The sequence below is a fragment of the Eretmochelys imbricata genome, chromosome 23 (assembly GCF_965152235.1).
Source record: "Eretmochelys imbricata isolate rEreImb1 chromosome 23, rEreImb1.hap1, whole genome shotgun sequence".
NCBI lineage: Eukaryota > Metazoa > Chordata > Testudines > Cheloniidae > Eretmochelys > Eretmochelys imbricata.
The window spans coordinates 16,453,766-16,469,698 of NC_135594.1; the positions used below are offsets into that span (position 1 = coordinate 16,453,766).

Genomic DNA, 15,933 nt, shown 5'->3' on the forward strand with positions numbered 1-15,933 from the left:
GCAGCAAAATGGCAGATGGAATTCAATGTTGATAAGTGCACAGTAATGCACATTGGAAAACATAACCCCCACTACACACATTCAATGATGGGGACTAAATTAGCTGTTACCACTCAAGGAGGAGGAGATCTTGGAGTCATTGTGGAGAGTTCTCTGAAAACATCCACTCAATGTGCAGTGGCCGTCAAAAAAGCGACCAGAGTGTTGGGAATAATTAAGAAAGGGATCAAGAATAAGACAGAAAATATCGTACTGCCTCAATAGAAATCCATGGCACACCCACAACTTGAATAGTGCATGCAGATGTGGTCGCCCCATCTCAAAAATGTTATATTGGAATTGGAAAAGCTTCAGAAAAGAGCAATAAAAGAAGAGATTAACAAGACAGGGACTTTTCAGTTTGGAAGAGAGACGACTAAGGGGGGATGTGATAGAGGTCTATAAAATCATGAGTGGGGTGGAGAAAGTGAATAAGGAAGCATTATTTACTCCTTCTCGTAGCACAAGAACTAGGGGTCACCAAATGACATTAACAGGCAGCAGGTTTTAAAACAAACAAAAGGAAGTATTTTTTCACCTAACTCACAGTCAGCCTGTGGAACTCCTTGCCAGAGGATATTGTGAAGGCCAAGACCATAACAGGGTTCAAAAAAGACCTAAATAAATTCATTTTAGCCAGGATGGACAAGGATGGTCGCCCGAGCCTCTGTTTGCCAGGAGCTGGGAATGGGTGACGGGATGGATCACTTGGTGATTCCCTGTTCTGTTCATTCCCTCTGGGGCACCTGGCACTGGTCACTGTCGGAAGACAGGACACTGGGCTAGATGGTCATTTGGGCTGACCCAGTAGGGCCGTTCTTATGTTTTAGGCCTTGTCCAAACCTCACAGCACTAAAAGTTAATGGGAGCGGCGGTCCATGTGATTTGCAGCCAGCCTAGTGACAGCTACACCTGGTGCTTTGACAGGGCCAGTTTCCCAATGCTGAAAGAGCTGATGAGCCCAGGCAGCTGGGAGGAAGAATTTAACCACAAAAATGTGACTAGAATTGGGAACCATTTAAGGACCACGTACTAGATGTCCTAAAAGCCACAATCGCCCCCTTGACAAAGGTTGAGTGGGGATGTGAAGGGAGCTATTTATTTATATATATTACACACACACGCGAAGGGAAAGTTGATAGTAATGAATATAAACCAGAAGTTATGAATTGTAGAAAACTGATGAGGGAAGCTAAGAGACGCACAAGGAGCCAATAGAATTAAGGACAAAAAGGAGTATTTCATATATATCAGGAACAAAAAGAATCCTGACACTGGCATGGATCCATGACTAGATGGAAACAGTAGAATAATCAATTTTAATGCAGAAAAAGGCAGCTGTTTTTAATAAATAGTTCTTTTCTGTGTTTGTGAGGAAAACAGATGACACAGTCATATGGTGACAACAACACTTTCCATTCCACTAATATCTCTAGAGGATGTTCAGTAGAAGCTACTAAAAAGTTAGATATTTTTAAATCAGCAGCTCTAGGTAACTTGCATCCAAGAGTTTTACAAGAGCTGGCCGAGGAGCTCGCCATTAATGCTGATTTCCAGTAAGTCTTGGCACGCAGGTGAAGTTCCAGAAGAGTGGAAGAAATATTATGCCAATATTTAAAGAGGGTGCATGGTGTGGCATCAATCCTGGACAAGATAATGGAGAGGTTGGAACAGGACTCGACTAGTAAGGAATTAAAGGAGGGTAATGTTAATCAAGATGGGCTTATCAAAATTAGATCCTGTCAAACTAACTTGATATCTATTTTTGATGAGATTACAAGTTGCATCAACGGAGGTAACAGCGCTGATGTAACAGACTTTGGTGAGGCATTTCAGTTGGTACCGCAAGACATTTTCATTAGAAACCTCAAACAATGTAATATGAACCCAGCCCACATTAAATAGATACACTGCCTAACGGATAGGTCTCAAAATGTGACTAACCACGGAATCTTCATCAAGTGGATCTGTTTCCAGCGGGGTCCCACAGGGATTGGTTCTTGGTCCAATGCCAAGAAACATTTTGATCAATGATGTGGCTGAAAACAATCCTTGCTGATAAAGTTTGCAGACGACACAAGCATTGTGGGAAATCGTGCAGAGGGCAGGTCACTGCTCCGGACCAGGCTGGCAAACCGAGCGCAAAGTGCTTTAATCCAGCGAAACGGAAACGGGTCCGTCGGGGAACAAGAGGCCGGGCATGCGTACAGGCTGGGGGTCTCTCCCCTGGAAAGCAGTGAGTCCTGGGCAGATTTGGGGGTCGTGGCAGAGAACCGGCAGAACAGGAGCTCCCAGTGCGAAGCTGGAAGCGGAAGTGAGACAAACAGCCTGGAATGGACTGTGCGGTGAGTTACTGGCTGGAACGTCCGACCCAGGGGCGTGGGGGAGTCTCTGGTGCCGACCGTTTTCCCATCAACACGTGGTGTGTTTCCAACAGAGCCGCTCTAGGCCGTTCCCTGGCCTGGGTCACACAGGCCCCTCCGGTTTTGGAGCCCAGGAGCTCTCTGCCCCCACGCGGCAACGCCGGACGAAGACACAACAGCCGGGTTTCTTACCAAGAGTGCGCTTTTATTTTTTAATTTTTTTTTTGTCTTTTTCTTCTTTTGGAGGGGGGAGGGATTTCTTCTTTTAAACCTCAGGGCGTCCCACCCCCCCTTGTTTTCCCCTCCCCCTCTGCAGGGGCCCAACAGGGTGGGGGCGGGGACAGAAGGGGGCTGGGGCAAGGGGAAGGATCGAGAAACCAAAGCAGATTGTATCATCGTCTCGTCTGTCCGGCTCACGTCAACACATTCCAAGCACAACTTAAGAAATGCAAACTAAACCAAAAAAAATATATATATATTTATATATATCATTTGTCTTCTCTCCGGACGCATGTGGGGATGTGTGTGTGTGGTGGGGGGGCGCCACCTCAAAGGGAGGGGGTGGAGATCTGCTAGGCCCCGCCCCCATGGCTTGGCCCCTCCCCCCCACACCCCTCCCTTTCCCCCGAGTCTGCCTCAGTACAAAAAGAGCCGTGGAGGCGGGAAGCCCGGCTCATGCCAGGCCGAAGCCTTCCGAGCACTCCTGGATGGCCAGTAGCAGCATGTGACGTAGCTTCTCGTAGCTCTCGTAGGCGGGAAGGTCCAGCTGATTGAAACTGGGGTGGAGGGGGAGAAATCAGTGAGGGGGGGCAGGAGGCCAGCAACCCCCCCCCCATTCTAGGATCAGGCACTGTGCACCCCACCCCCCAATTCCCAGGAGAGCAGAGTCTACAGCTCACCCCCCGCCCCAGCGCCTGTCCCCCCCTTCCCATGGGTGGGACCCAGCCCCGTGTGTCCCCGCCTGGCCCCCCTGCCCTGGCCCCTCACCATGTGTGAGCGGAAGGCAATCTGTCAGTGGAGCGGTCGTCTCGGTGGATCTGGAATTTCTGGATGCCGTTCATACCCTCCAGGGCGGCGAAGCCCTGCAGAGGAACCTTGGAGGTGCCCGTCACGAACTGCAGGAACTTGGCTCGGTCTGCCTGGTCAAAGGAGCGCAGGGCTCGCCAGAACCACTGGATCTGCCAGGGGAGAGGGAGCAGGTCAGAGCCGGGGGAGAGCAGCTGGGACACAGCCGCACCTAACGCCGCACAGGGCTGGCTTGCACGGTGCTGAGATGCAGCCAGCTCTGGGGCGGGGCAGCTGGGGAACAGCCGCACATAACGCCGCCCGGTGTGGAGCTGCAGCCAGCTCTGGGGCAGCCCCTCACCTGGATGGAGTTGGACTGGTACTTGTGGTATTCGGTGTTGGATTTGAGGTCGTCGATGTCGATGGTGGGCAGCCCCGAGATGAGAAGCTCCAGCTCCTGCTCCGTGAAGATGGAGATGAGGCGCTTGGGGATGATCTCGTAGAAACCCTCCAGGAAGGCAGCCAGCTGCTTGCGGATGGCTCCTAAGGCGTGGGGGAATGAAGCCAGTGAGCCCCATCCTGCTCCAACCCCCAGCCCCACCTTCCCTCCTGGAGTCGGGAGAGAACCCAGGAGTCCAGGCTCCCTGCTCCAGGAGGGAAGGCGGGGCTGGAGTCAGGAGAGAACCCAGGAGTCCAGGCTCCTGCTTAGCACTCTATTTACAGCTCACTCTCACTGGGCTGAAGAAACCCGGGCTCCCCACCAGAACCACCCCCAAGCCGCCTACCTGTCATCCTCATCTGGCAGACCAGGTGCACGTATTCCTTCTTGTTCTCCTCCGTCACCAGGATATTGGCCCCGTTGGGCTTGAGGTCCCGCACCTCACATACCCCGAACTCCTGTACCTGGGGAGGGGAGGGGAGCAGCGGGTGAGGGTGGGGCTCCATTCCCAGCCAGTGCTGCCCATACCCTTGGCCCCATCCAGCCTTCCCCAAGCCCGTCACCCTCCCCGCAGGGTGTCCCGCAGCCCCCTGGCACCCGGTACCTCGGTGCTGAAGGTCAGGTCGTAGCCTAGCGTGGACACATCATTCTCTAGCAGGTAAACCAGGCCCTGGTAGAAGTGGTAATCCTCGCTCTCCATATCCGTGTACCTGGGGGGGGACGGGGGTCAATGGGGTCACGGAGCCGCCCCCAGCCCCAGTAACCCCTAGCGGGCCCCTTGAAGACCAGTGTTCCCCCAATCCCAGGCCGAGGCCCCCAGAGACCCTTGCCCCCCGGCCCTGGCGCACCTGACAGACTTGCCCAGGATGTGCTTGTAGAAGGAGCGGGTGAAGTAACACTCCAGCAGGCGGTTGTCGTACACGGCCTTGGCCACGATGCGCCCCACGAACTTGAAGTAGCTCAGGTGGTTGGGGTTGCAGTGGGACGAGGGGTTGATGGTGTAGGTGACGCGGTCGCCGGGTGAGGTGCGGAACAGGGCGTACATGGGGTTGAACATCTCCCGCGAGATGATCATGTACCACTCCCGGAGCAGCCCACCCGCGTCCTGCCCCTCCTCGCCCTCGAACACGATGTACCTGCGGGGACAGCGGGTTAGGGGGGGACCCACGCAGCCCCGTCCCTGCTGGGTGCCCCCTGCCCCACTCCCATCTCCCCTGTTCCCCCCGCCCGCGTCCTGCCCCTCCTCACCCTCGAACACTATGTACCTGCGGGGGCGGGGGGGACCCCACACAGCCCCACCCCCTGACCCACTCCCATCTCCCCTGTTCCCCCCACCCACGTCCTGCCCCTCCTCGTCCTCCAATACGATATGCCTGCGGGGGCAGGGAGTTGGGGGGGGGGACCCACGCAGCCCCGTGCCCACTAGGTGCCCCCTGCCCCACTCCCATCTCCCAGTTCCACCCACCCACATCCTGTCCCTCCTCGCCCTCCAAGATGATGTACCAGGAAGGGGGGGGGGGGGGACAGGGGAGGTGGTTAGGGAGTGGAACCCACGTAGCTCCGCCCCCACCAGGCACCCCCCCCCCATTTCCCCTCGAACACGATGTACCTGGGAGAGGGTTAGTGGGAGGGACTCACACTCCCTGCCCACCCCCACCCCAGCTGTGGGGTACCCAGCTGCTGCCCCCCCCCAACCCCGGAGAAGCCGGGCTCACAGTCGGTTCTTCATCTCCTCGGGCGACTTGCGGTGCAGCTCACGGTACGAGTCCTCGAAGACGTGGTCACGGCGCACGTGGACGGCCATGTCCTCCTTGCGTAGCCCCTCGTCCAGCCGCTCCAGCTCCTGGCGGAAGTACCTGGGAGGGGGCGGGCGGACGCGGTGTCAGGGCTTGGGGAACCCACCGCCACTGGACACGGCCCCATTGCCCCACCCAACACACCATGGCCTGCCCTCCGCCTCCTTGACACAGCCCCCATCCCCAGCGCAGGGTGTCCGTGCCTGTGAAACCCACTGCCACTGGACACGGCCCCATTGCCCCACCCAACGCACCATGGCCTGCCCTCCGCCTCCTTGACACAGCCCCCATCCCCAAGAGCAGGGAGTCTGCCTGGGGAACCCACCGCTACTGGACACGGCCCTTGTCCCGCCCCCAGGCATGCCCTGCCCCCCTCACCCCACCCCCCAAGCCCACCTCCCCGGCCCGCCCTACTTGCGCTTGACGTCGAAGTCCAACACACGGATGTAGTCGACCAGGACGGCGAAGGGCCCGTCGGCCAGGTGGGTGGTGGACTGGCGCAGGATCTGGTTCAGCACCGTGCGGTGGGTCTCTGGGGAGGGGGGAGCACAAGGGGAGGGTGTCACTTCCTGCTCTCCCCTGTGCCATGAGACACCCCCCCCCCAACACAAACACACACCTGGGTGACCCCAAAACCACTCCCCCCTCCCCCTACAATGCTGGGCCTTACACACCTCCCCCGGCAACCTGACCACAGGCCATGCCCCTCGCAGCCCTGTGCGCCCCCTGTTATGTGCAACTGTTCCCAGGCTGCCCCACCCTAGAGATGGCTGCATCTCAGTACTAAGCGAGCCCTCCCCATATAACGTTATGTGACCCCCCCCGACCCTGGGCCATGCCCCTCAGAGCCCCTCCTTTCCCCCAATCCCCCCACACCACAGCCCCCCCTTTCTCTCCCACCCCAGGCCCTGAGCCCCTCACCTGCGAAACGCAGGAACTTCTGGGTGTCAGGGGGCAGGCTGGAGGAGATGTGCATGGAGGAGGGCTCACGAGAGAAGAAGGGATCCAGCGAGGAGGGGGTGGCGGGCGTGAGGGGGGCGGGCGACAGGGGTGGGGGCTCATCCTTGATGTGGGCCAGCTGGCTCTCGCGGGTGTCCCGCACTGGGGGCTTGCTCTCCCGCTCCGTGGCGTGCACCAGGAAGAAGGCTTCCACCGCTGGCTGCAGCACTGTGGGGAGGGAGAGAGGGAGGGTGAGATCCGGGGGCCCCCACCCCACGGCCGGCTGCAGCTCTGCGGAGGTGGGGAAGGGGCTGAGAGCCCAGACCCTTACCTAACACAGCGTGCTGGTCGTGGGACTCCTCCAGCTCCTTCAAGCACTCGCCCAGCATGGCCCAGAGCTCGTCTAGGTTCAGCTGCTCGCTAAGGAGGGGCAGATCCGGGGGGCGCTCGTCCTTCTCCCCGGGCTGGGATCCTTCCGAACCTGCAAAGCGGGGACAGGGTCACCTGGGGGTCCCTGCAACAAGAAGCTCTCCCCACCCCATGCCAACACTGGCTGAGCTACGTATACACAGCCGTTCCCCAGCAATCCCGGGCCAGAGGTGGCTGCATCTCAGCACCGGCTGAGCCATCCCAGTGTGGTGTTATGCGCAGCCATTGCCCACCTGCCTTGCCCCAGAGGTGGCTGCATCTTAGCTCTGAACAAGCCACCCCCATGCAGCGTTATGTGCTGCTGTTCCCTGGCTGCCCCGCCCCAGAGGTGGCTGCATCTCAGCGCTGGGCGAGCCGGCCCCAAGCATGGCTGTGACAGCAGGACACTCACCAACCAACTGGGCGTCCTGCGTGACCGGCGAGGGCTGATCGACGTCCATAGGCGACTCGTCCCTCCGAACAGCCCCTTCCGACTGGCTCGACTCCGACTGCGCGGACAAAGAGGGGGTCAGGGCGGGGCTGGGGGCCTCTTTGGCAGATGTATGGTGGACACAGAGGGACTGTCACTCCAGAAGTGGCTGAGGGGGGTGGGGGGAATGATTTGACTGAAAGCATGCCACGCCTCCCCCCCCAGACATGCAGCTCACACACACAAGCTGATCTTGCAAGGGACAATGGGTAGGTGCCCCCCACCTGTTCCCAGGGTTGGGGACAGCTCCAGCATGGCACGCATGGACCAGCCCCACTGCAGCTGGATGGGGGGCGGGGGCATGCGGGGGGACACTTTCCAGACAGGTGAAAATGGCGGGGGGGGTGGGTGCGGAATATTATCTGGCTGGGGATTCCCACTCTCCCCGAGGGCCTGTGAAGTGGGGGACCCTGGGGCTGGGAGCCATTAGATGTATACCGATCCCCACTCCCCTCCCACAGGAGAGAGCCCAGGAGAGTCCTGGCTCCCTGCCTGCCCCACTCCCCTCCCAGAGCTGGGGAGAGAACCCAGGAGTCCTGGCTCCCAGGGCCCCCAGGAGAACACACGGAGACCCTGGAATTCCCAGGCAGCGAAGGGACACCCCAGGACTGTGCCCTGAGGGGTGGAGGTGGGGGATTGGGGCCTGGGGGTGAGATGACGCACGTGGTATCGTCCCTGGAGCCCGGCGCGCCCGTCTTCAGGACTCTGCTCCCAGCAGGCGAACGTCTCCTGTTCTCGCTGGGACTGGGGGGGAGCCCAGGGGGCAGCCAGGCGCTCGGAGGTCGGCACATGCCAGCGGGTGGGTTTCGAAGGGCATGCGGGGGAGGGAAGGGGGGGGGCTCACAGCCCTGGGTACCCCCAGGAGGCCTCACACCCTCCCAGAGCCGGGACAGAACCCAGGAGTCCTGGCTCCCAGGCCCCCCCCTCCCAGAATTGAGGGAAGAACCCAGGCTGCCAGCCCCCACCCCGCAGCGGGGAGAGAACCCAGACGTCCTGGCTCCCAGCCCCGAGGCCAGGCCAGGCCAGGCCAGGCCAGGCAGGGCGGAGGTCCCCGGAAGGGGGGCGGGGCCCCACGGATGGAGGGGCCCCCAAGCGCCACAGGCCCCATGCTAACCGTTGCTGCTTGCTGCTGCCGCCGCGCCCGCTGCCCCTCACGTACCATTTGTATAATGGCGTCAGCCTCAGCCTCCAGCTGCCGGACAGCGGCCTGGATGCTGTTAGCTGAGCCCAGACCGGAGCTACCTGCCAGGGGGGAGATAGGTCAGCGAGCGGCCAGGCCACTGCTCCGCCCCGGGGCAAGCCTCCCCCTCGGCCCCGGTCCCAGAGCCCCCCAGGGCAGGCCTCCCCCTCAGCCCCGGTCCCCCTCCAGCCCAGAACCCACGGGGGCAGACCTCCCTCTCCGGTCCCAGAGTCCCCATATGGCCCAGAGCCCCACCTACAGCCCAGAGTCCCCCCTGGGGAAAGCCTCCCATCCAAACCAGAACCCCCCCAGTGCAGGCCTCCCCCTCAGCCCTGGTCTCCCTCCAGCCCAGAACCCATCGGGGCAGGCCTCCCGCTCAGCCCTGGTCCCTGTCCAGCCCAGAACCCCCCAGGGCAGGCCTCCCCCGCTGGTCCCAGAGCCCCCGGGACAGGCGCCCCCCTTGGCCCTGGTCCCACTCCGGCCCAGAACCCCTCCAGGTCAGGTGCCCCCCTCGGCCCTGCTCCCCCTCCGGCCCAGAACCCCCTGCAGCAGGCATCCCCGGTCCCCCTCTTGCCAAACCCCCAAGGCAGATGCCCCCCCTCAGGCCTGCTGCCCCTCTATCCCCGAGGCCCCTGGGCCAGGCCCTACCTAGCCGGCCCGTCTGCTTGGCCTTCTTGTTGGCGCGGCGCGTGTCGTCCCGCAGCTGGATGATGACCTGCAGCACGCGCAGGAAGAACTTCTGGGTGGAGGTCTTGGAGGTCAGCATGGACATGGAGGGCAGCTGCAGCTCCCGCCCGCCCAGGGGCCGTTTCTGGGAGGCCACGATCACCACGTTCTCTGCCATGTCGAACCTGCCCGGGACTGGGGGTTAGCAGGGGTGCCAGGGGTAGGGTGCGGGTGTGTCATGGGAGGTGTGCGGGGGGGGGTCACTCACCGGCTCTGCATCTTGCCCTTCAGCTTGGTGGTCTGGGGCTGCTCATCGGGGAGCCCGTCGGGGGAGAGCAGCTCGCACTGCGCCCGCCGCTGCTGCTCCAGGTTGTACTCGCGCAGCTCCGCCAGCAGGGTGCCTGGGGGGCCGGGGGGAGCTTGGCATCAAGGCCTTCACGCCTCCCAGCTGCTTCCTGCTGGCCCCTCCCAGCATCCCTATGCCCCACCCTCTCCCTCATGGGCCCTTCCCAAAGCCGCCCCCTCTCAGAACCCACCTGCCCCCCATCCATGCCCTGCTCTCCCAGCCCCCCAGGCCCCACTGACCCTTCCCAAAGCTGCCCCCAGCCCATGGCCCTGCCCCGTTACCGATCTGCTTGCAGAGGGTGTAGCCCAGCTGCCGGGCACCGCTGAGCAGGAGCCGCAGCACCGTGTCCCGGGTGGGCGAGTCGCCCCGCGACAGCTGGAGCAGGACATTGGCTGCATCCTCCAGCCCCTCCTCCGAGCAGGAGTGAGACGTCAGCACCTGGGGGGGGAGGCACATGGGGTGAGCGGGGAGCGAGGGCACCGGGCGGCCCCAACCCCGCCTGGGCACTGCCCCGTGCTCACCTCTACCGAGAGCTGCAGCTGGTTTTCCGTCAGGCCTGATGCCACCACCTTGGGGTCCGTCCCGCCGCCACCCGCTTCGCCCGCCTTGGCCGGAGACTTGCTGCCCTTGGCGGGAGCTGCGGGGAGACACCGCGGGGTTAGCGAGACCCGGCCCCGGATCCATGGGGAGCGTGGACGGCAACCTGGGCAGGAGCCTGTGCCCCTTGCCCCCAGACCCCCCTGGGGCAGGGCGGTATCAGGATCCCACCACCCCTCACTCCCAGCAGTCTGCAGGGGTGGGGAGAGGCCAGCCCCCCAGGTGCCCCCTTAATCCCAGAACCCCCGGGGCAGGGAGACACCAGCTGCCCCCCTCAATCCCCGCAGCCCCTCACCTGGCACGGTGGGGGCAGGGGCGGGGGCGGCGGCCCCGGCGGAGGGTGCAGTCGGGGCGGGGGCGGCGCCCGGCCCCTCGGGTGCCTTGTTTTCGGGCAGGGCGATGGAGATGAGCGAGAGCAGGCGAAGCAGCTTCTCGGTCAGCAGCGAGCTGCGCCGGATGACGGGGTGCGAGAGCATGTTCATGAGCTGGCCCAGCGGCGAGGCCTCCAGGCTGTAGGGGGAGCTCTCGCCCTCGGCGCCCGCGCTCACCGGCACCGACTTGACCGAGTTCTTGCCCTTGCGGCTCACGTTCATGTTGTCCAGTTTGACCAGCAAGTCCCAGAAGTCGGTGGAGATGCCGCTGGCCTGGCCCGGGCTGCCCGACTGCCTGGCGCCCCGCTCCCCCTCGCAGGGCGCCTCCTTGGGCCGCTGCTGCGTGAAGTGGCTGGGGAACACCTGGGGAGAAGGGAGAGAGAGTCACAGCCTGGGGGGAGGAGACCAGCTCTAGGGAGCAGCTGCCTCTGGGGCGGGGGCAGCTGGGGAAACAGCCACACATAACGCCACGTGGGACTGAGTGCCAGGAGAGCGCCCCCTGCCCAGCCTCTCACCCTGCAGCCGCCAAGGCCCCTGCCCAGCCCAGCCCGGGGAGACCCCAGCACCCGGCCCTGCCCCGTCACCTTGGCCAGCTGGATGAGGGTGTCCAGCACGTGGCGGCACACCACGGGGGCGGCCTGCGGGTGGATGTGGACGGCAGCACCGGCAGCGGTGCCGGCGGCATGCTTCTCCGTGTGTTTGCGCCCGCCGGCCCGCTGGATCTGGAAGATGTTGGTGCGGCAGCCCAGGGCGGCGTCCATGGAGACGGAGAGCCAGGAGAGCTGGCCCGAGCTGCGGGCCTCCATCTTGTGCAGCAGCTCCAGGGGGCGGCCCTCGGGGGCGCCGGCCTTGGCGGCCCGCTTGCCCCGCTCGTCCGGCGGCCCCTTGGGCGTCTCCAGGCAGGGCTCGCTCTCGCTGCTGCGCTGCAGGATGGACAGCAGGCTGCGGATCACCCAGCCCCGCGTCTGGCCGTGGTAGCAGAGATTGCGCAGCACCCGGTGCAGCCGGCTGGTGTTCAGCTTGGGCTCGTCCACGAAGAGCAGCACCAGCAGGCAGGAGAGGGCCTCGTGGTCCAGCAGCAGCCGGCCCCGCAGCCGCAGGAGGCTGTCCACCATGCTGCCCGACGGCCTGCGGGAGGAGGCGGCGGCGGCTCAGACAGCGGGGCAAGGAACCCAGGCGGCCGGGAGGCTATGCCCCCGCCCCTCCCGGAGCCTGGCATGGAACCCAGATGTCCGAGCTGCTACCCCTACGTCCCTCCGGGAGCTGGGCATAGAACCCAGGAGTCCGGGCTGCCTGGCCCCCTGCCCCCGCTATAACCACCAGCCCCTCCCACGTCCCTCCTGGAGCTGGGTGTGGAACTCAGGCATCTGGGCTGCTATCCCTCCCCCGCCACTGTCAGCACCAGCCCCCACGTCCCTCCCAAAGTTGCACATGGAACCGGGGAGTCCTGGCTGCCAGCCCGCCCGCCCGCCCCCACCCCCCTGCTATAACCACCAGCCCCCACTCCCCTCCCAGAGCCGGGCATGGAACCCAGGTGTCTTGTCTCCCCTCAGGAGAGGAGACTTGAGTCTCCTAGCTAAGAGGTCTCCTCTCAGCTGTGCCCCCCACCCCCCGGGGCAGGTACCTGCTGTGACTGCTGCTGCCACCCATGTGGAAGGTGCCCCCCCTCTGCACGGCCAGGCGTGTGTACTGGACCCCGCGGTTCCCGCTCAGCCGGCTGGTGAAAGCTGTGGGGAGAGAAGAGACAGGAGTTGGGGGGCTGCAGGCCAAGGTGCTGGAGTGGGGATTTGGGGGTGCCATGGGCCCTACTCGGGCTGTGGAGGACGGCCGACAGGGCCGAGGTGCTCGGGGGGGTTGTGGGGGGGGGGCCGTACCCGGGCTGCGGAGGACGGCCGACAGAGGGCCGAGGTGCTGGGGGGGGGGGGGGGGGGCCCATACCCGGGCTGCGGAGGACGGCCGACAGAGGGCCGAGGTGCTGGGGGGGGGGGGGGGGGGCCGTACCCGGGCTGCGGAGGACGGCCGACAGAGGGCCGAGGTGCTGGGGCGGGGGGGGGCCGTACCCGGGCTGCGGAGGACGGCCGACAGAGGGCCGAGGTGCTGGGGGGGGGGGCCGTACCCGGGCTGCGGAGGACGGCCGACAGAGGGCCGAGGTGCTGGGGGGGGAACCATACCCGGGCTGCGGAGGACGGCCGACAGGACCGAGGTGCTGGGGGGGAGGGGAGGGGTTGGGGGGGCCGTACCCGGGCTGCGGAGGACGGCCGACAGAGGGCCGAGGTGCTGGGGGGGGGGGGGGCCGTACCCGGGCTGCGGAGGACGGCCGACAGAGGGCCGAGGTGCTGGGGGGGGGGGGGCCGTACCCGGGCTGCGGAGGACGGCCGACAGAGGGCCGAGGTGCTGGGGCCGTACCCGGGCTGCGGAGGACGGCCGACAGAGGGCCGAGGTGCTGGGGGGGGGGGGGGGGCCGTACCCGGGCTGCGGAGGACGGCCGACAGAGGGCCGAGGTCCTGGGGAGGGGGCCGTACCCGGGCTGCGGAGGACGGCCGACAGAGGGCCGAGGTGCTGGGGGGGGGGGGGCCGTACCCGGGCTGCGGAGGACGGCCGACAGAGGGCCGAGGTGCTGGGGGGGGGGGGGCCGTACCCGGGCTGCGGAGGACGGCCGACAGAGGGCCAAGGTCCTGGGGGGGGGGGGGGGCCGTACCCGGGCTGCGGAGGACGGCCGACAGAGGGCCGAGGTGCTGGGGGGGGGGGGGGGCCGTACCCGGGCTGCGGAGGACGGCCGACAGAGGGCCGAGGTGCTGGGGGGGGGGGGGGGCCGTACCCGGGCTGCGGAGGACGGCCGACAGAGGGCCGAGGTGCTGGGGGGGGGGGGGCCGTACCCGGGCTGCGGAGGACGGACGACAGAGGGCCGAGGTGCTGGGGGGGGGGGGGCCGTACCCGGGCTGTGGAGGACGGCCGACAGAGGGCCGAGGTGCTGGGGGGGGGCCGTACCCGGGCTGCGGAGGACGGCCGACAGAGGGCCGAGGTGCTGGGGGGGAGGGGAGGGGTTGGGGGGGCCGTACCCGGGCTGCGGAGGACGGCCGACAGAGGGCCGAGGTGCTGGGGGGGGGGGCGCCGTACCCGGGCTGCGGAGGACGGCCGACAGAGGGCCGAGGTGCTGGGGGGGGAACCATACCCGGGCTGCGGAGGACGGCCGACAGAGGGCCGAGGTGCTGGGGGGGGAACCATACCCGGGCTGCGGAGGACGGCCGACAGGACCGAGGTGCTGGGGGGGAGGGGAGGGGTTGGGGGGGCCGTACCCGGGCTGCGGAGGACGGCCGACAGGACCGAGGTGCTGGGGGGGAGGGGAGGGGTTGGGGGGGCCGTACCCAGGCTGCGGAGGACGGCCGACAGGGCCGAGGTGCTGGGGGGGGGGGGTTTGGGAGGGGCCGTACCCGGGCGGCGGAGGACGGCCGACAGGGCCGAGGTGCTGGGCGGGGGGGGGGGGGTTGGGGGGGCCGTACCCGGGCTGCGGAGGACGGCCGACAGGGCCGAGGTGCTGGGCGGGGGGGGGGGTTGGGGGGGCCGTACCCGGGCTGCGGAGGACGGCCGACAGGGCCGAGGTGCTGGGCGGGGGGGGGGGGTTGGGGGGGCCGTACCCGGGCGGCGGAGGATGGCCGACAGGGCCGAGGTGCTGGGCGGGGGGGGGGGGTTGGGGGGGCCGTACCGGGGCTGCGGAGGACGGCCGACAGGGCCGAGGTGCTGGGGGGGCCGTACCCGGGCTGCGGAGGACGGCCGACGGGGCCGAGGTGCTGGGGGGGGGCTGGGGGTCCCGTACCGGGGCTGTGGAGGACGGCCGACAGGGCCGAGGTGCTGGGGGGGCTTGGGGGGGCCGTACCGGGGCTGCGGAGGACGGCCGACAGGGCCGAGGTGCTGGGGGGGGGTTGGGGGGCCGTACCGGGGCTGCGGAGGACGGCCGAAAGGGCCGAGGTGCTGGGGGGGCTTGGGGGGGCCGTACCGGGGCTGCAGAGGACGGCCGACGGGGCCGAGGTGCTGGGGGGGGGCTGGGGGGGCCGTACCGGGGCTGCGGAGGACGGCCGACGGGGCCGAGGTGCTGGGGGGGGCTGGGGGGGCCGTACCGGGGCTGCGGAGGACGGCCGACGGGGCCGAGGTGCTGGGGGGGGCTGGGGGGGCCGTACCGGGGCTGCGGAGGACGGCCGACGGGGCCGAGGTGCTGGGGGGGGTTGGGGGGGCCGTACCGGGGCTGCGGAGGATGGCCGACAGGGCCGAGGTGCTGGGGGGGCCGTAGCCGGGCTGCGGAGGACAGCCGACGGGGCCGAGGTGCTGGGGGGGGCCGTACCGGGGCTGCGGAGGACGGCCGACGGGGCCGAGGTGCTGGGGGGGGCCGTACCGGGGCTGCGGAGGACGGCCGACGGGGCCGAGGTGCTGGGGGGGTTGGGGGGGCCGTACCGGGGCTGCGGAGGATGGCCGACGGGGCTGAGGTGCTGGGGGGGGGGGGGGGGGGCCGTACCGGGGCTGCGGAGGACGGCCGACGGGGCCGAGGTGCTGGGGGGGGGCTGGGGGGGCCGTACCGGGGCTGCGGAGGATGGCCGACAGGGCCGAGGTGCTGGGGGGGGCTGGGGGGGGCCGTACCGGGGCTGCGGAGGATGGCCGACGGGGCTGAGGTGCTGGGGGGGGGCTGGGGGGGCCGTACCGGGGCTGCGGAGGACGGCCGACGGGGCCGAGGTGCTGGGGGGGGGCTGGGGGGGCCGTACCGGGGCTGCGGAGGATGGCCGACGGGGCTGAGGTGCTGGGGGGGGGGCGGGGGGGGGCCGTACCGGGGCTGCGGAGGATGGCCGACGGGGCTGAGGTGCTGGGGGGGGGCTGGGGGGGCCGTACCGGGGCTGCGGAGGATGGCCGACAGGGCCGAGGTGCTGGAGTGCCCGAAGAGCCGCTCGTGCATGAGCTGACGCTGCCGGGCCTCCTGCTCGCGGCGCAGGGCCTGGGCCTCGGCGGCGATGTCGGGCGGCATGACGGCCAGGACACTGTCCTCCATGTCCTCCAGCACCGAGCGCCGCAGGTCCGAGGGCAGCGTCTGGATGAAGGTCACCGGGTCCATGGGCGTGTCCGAGCTGATGCCCTGCGCCAGCTCCCGCCGCTGCTGCTCCACCCGCTGCTGCGCCAACACCTGGAGGGACAGGTCACTGGCGGGGGGGACCTGTCCCTGGGCCGTAGCCCCGCCCACACCACCCACATGGGGCCAGAGCCCCGCCCACAGAGCCATAGCCCCGCCCACAGAGCCATAGCCCCGCCCACGC

General features: G+C 66.5%; 1 protein-coding gene across 5 annotated transcripts in view; it reads right to left on the reverse strand.

Moving 5' to 3' along the window:
• Nucleotides 1-2,586: 2,586 nt before the first annotated feature.
• HUWE1 (HECT, UBA and WWE domain containing E3 ubiquitin protein ligase 1) overlaps nt 2,587-15,933 on the reverse strand; it is a 60,468-nt gene continuing 47,121 nt past the window's right edge. For 3 of the 5 annotated variants that reach the window (XM_077840598.1, XM_077840596.1, XM_077840595.1), the window contains 20 exons: nt 15,515-15,803; nt 12,264-12,366; nt 11,224-11,767; nt 10,564-11,002; nt 10,193-10,308; nt 9,953-10,109; nt 9,594-9,726; nt 9,308-9,510; nt 8,594-8,721; nt 7,402-7,498; nt 6,913-7,062; nt 6,564-6,809; nt 6,057-6,174; nt 5,562-5,702; nt 4,695-4,982; nt 4,451-4,556; nt 4,193-4,310; nt 3,769-3,950; nt 3,390-3,580; nt 2,587-3,178 (listed from right to left, as the gene is read on the reverse strand). In XM_077840598.1, coding sequence (XP_077696724.1) covers nt 3,076-3,178; nt 3,390-3,580; nt 3,769-3,950; nt 4,193-4,310; nt 4,451-4,556; nt 4,695-4,982; nt 5,562-5,702; nt 6,057-6,174; nt 6,564-6,809; nt 6,913-7,062; nt 7,402-7,498; nt 8,594-8,721; nt 9,308-9,510; nt 9,594-9,726; nt 9,953-10,109; nt 10,193-10,308; nt 10,564-11,002; nt 11,224-11,767; nt 12,264-12,366; nt 15,515-15,803 — 3,852 coding nt within the window. In that variant the 3' untranslated portion in view covers nt 2,587-3,075. The remainder of the gene's footprint in view (nt 3,179-3,389; nt 3,581-3,768; nt 3,951-4,192; nt 4,311-4,450; nt 4,557-4,694; nt 4,983-5,561; nt 5,703-6,056; nt 6,175-6,563; nt 6,810-6,912; nt 7,063-7,401; nt 7,499-8,593; nt 8,722-9,307; nt 9,511-9,593; nt 9,727-9,952; nt 10,110-10,192; nt 10,309-10,563; nt 11,003-11,223; nt 11,768-12,263; nt 12,367-15,514; nt 15,804-15,933) is intronic. The other 2 variants (XM_077840599.1, XM_077840597.1) reach the window with 1 other exon arrangement.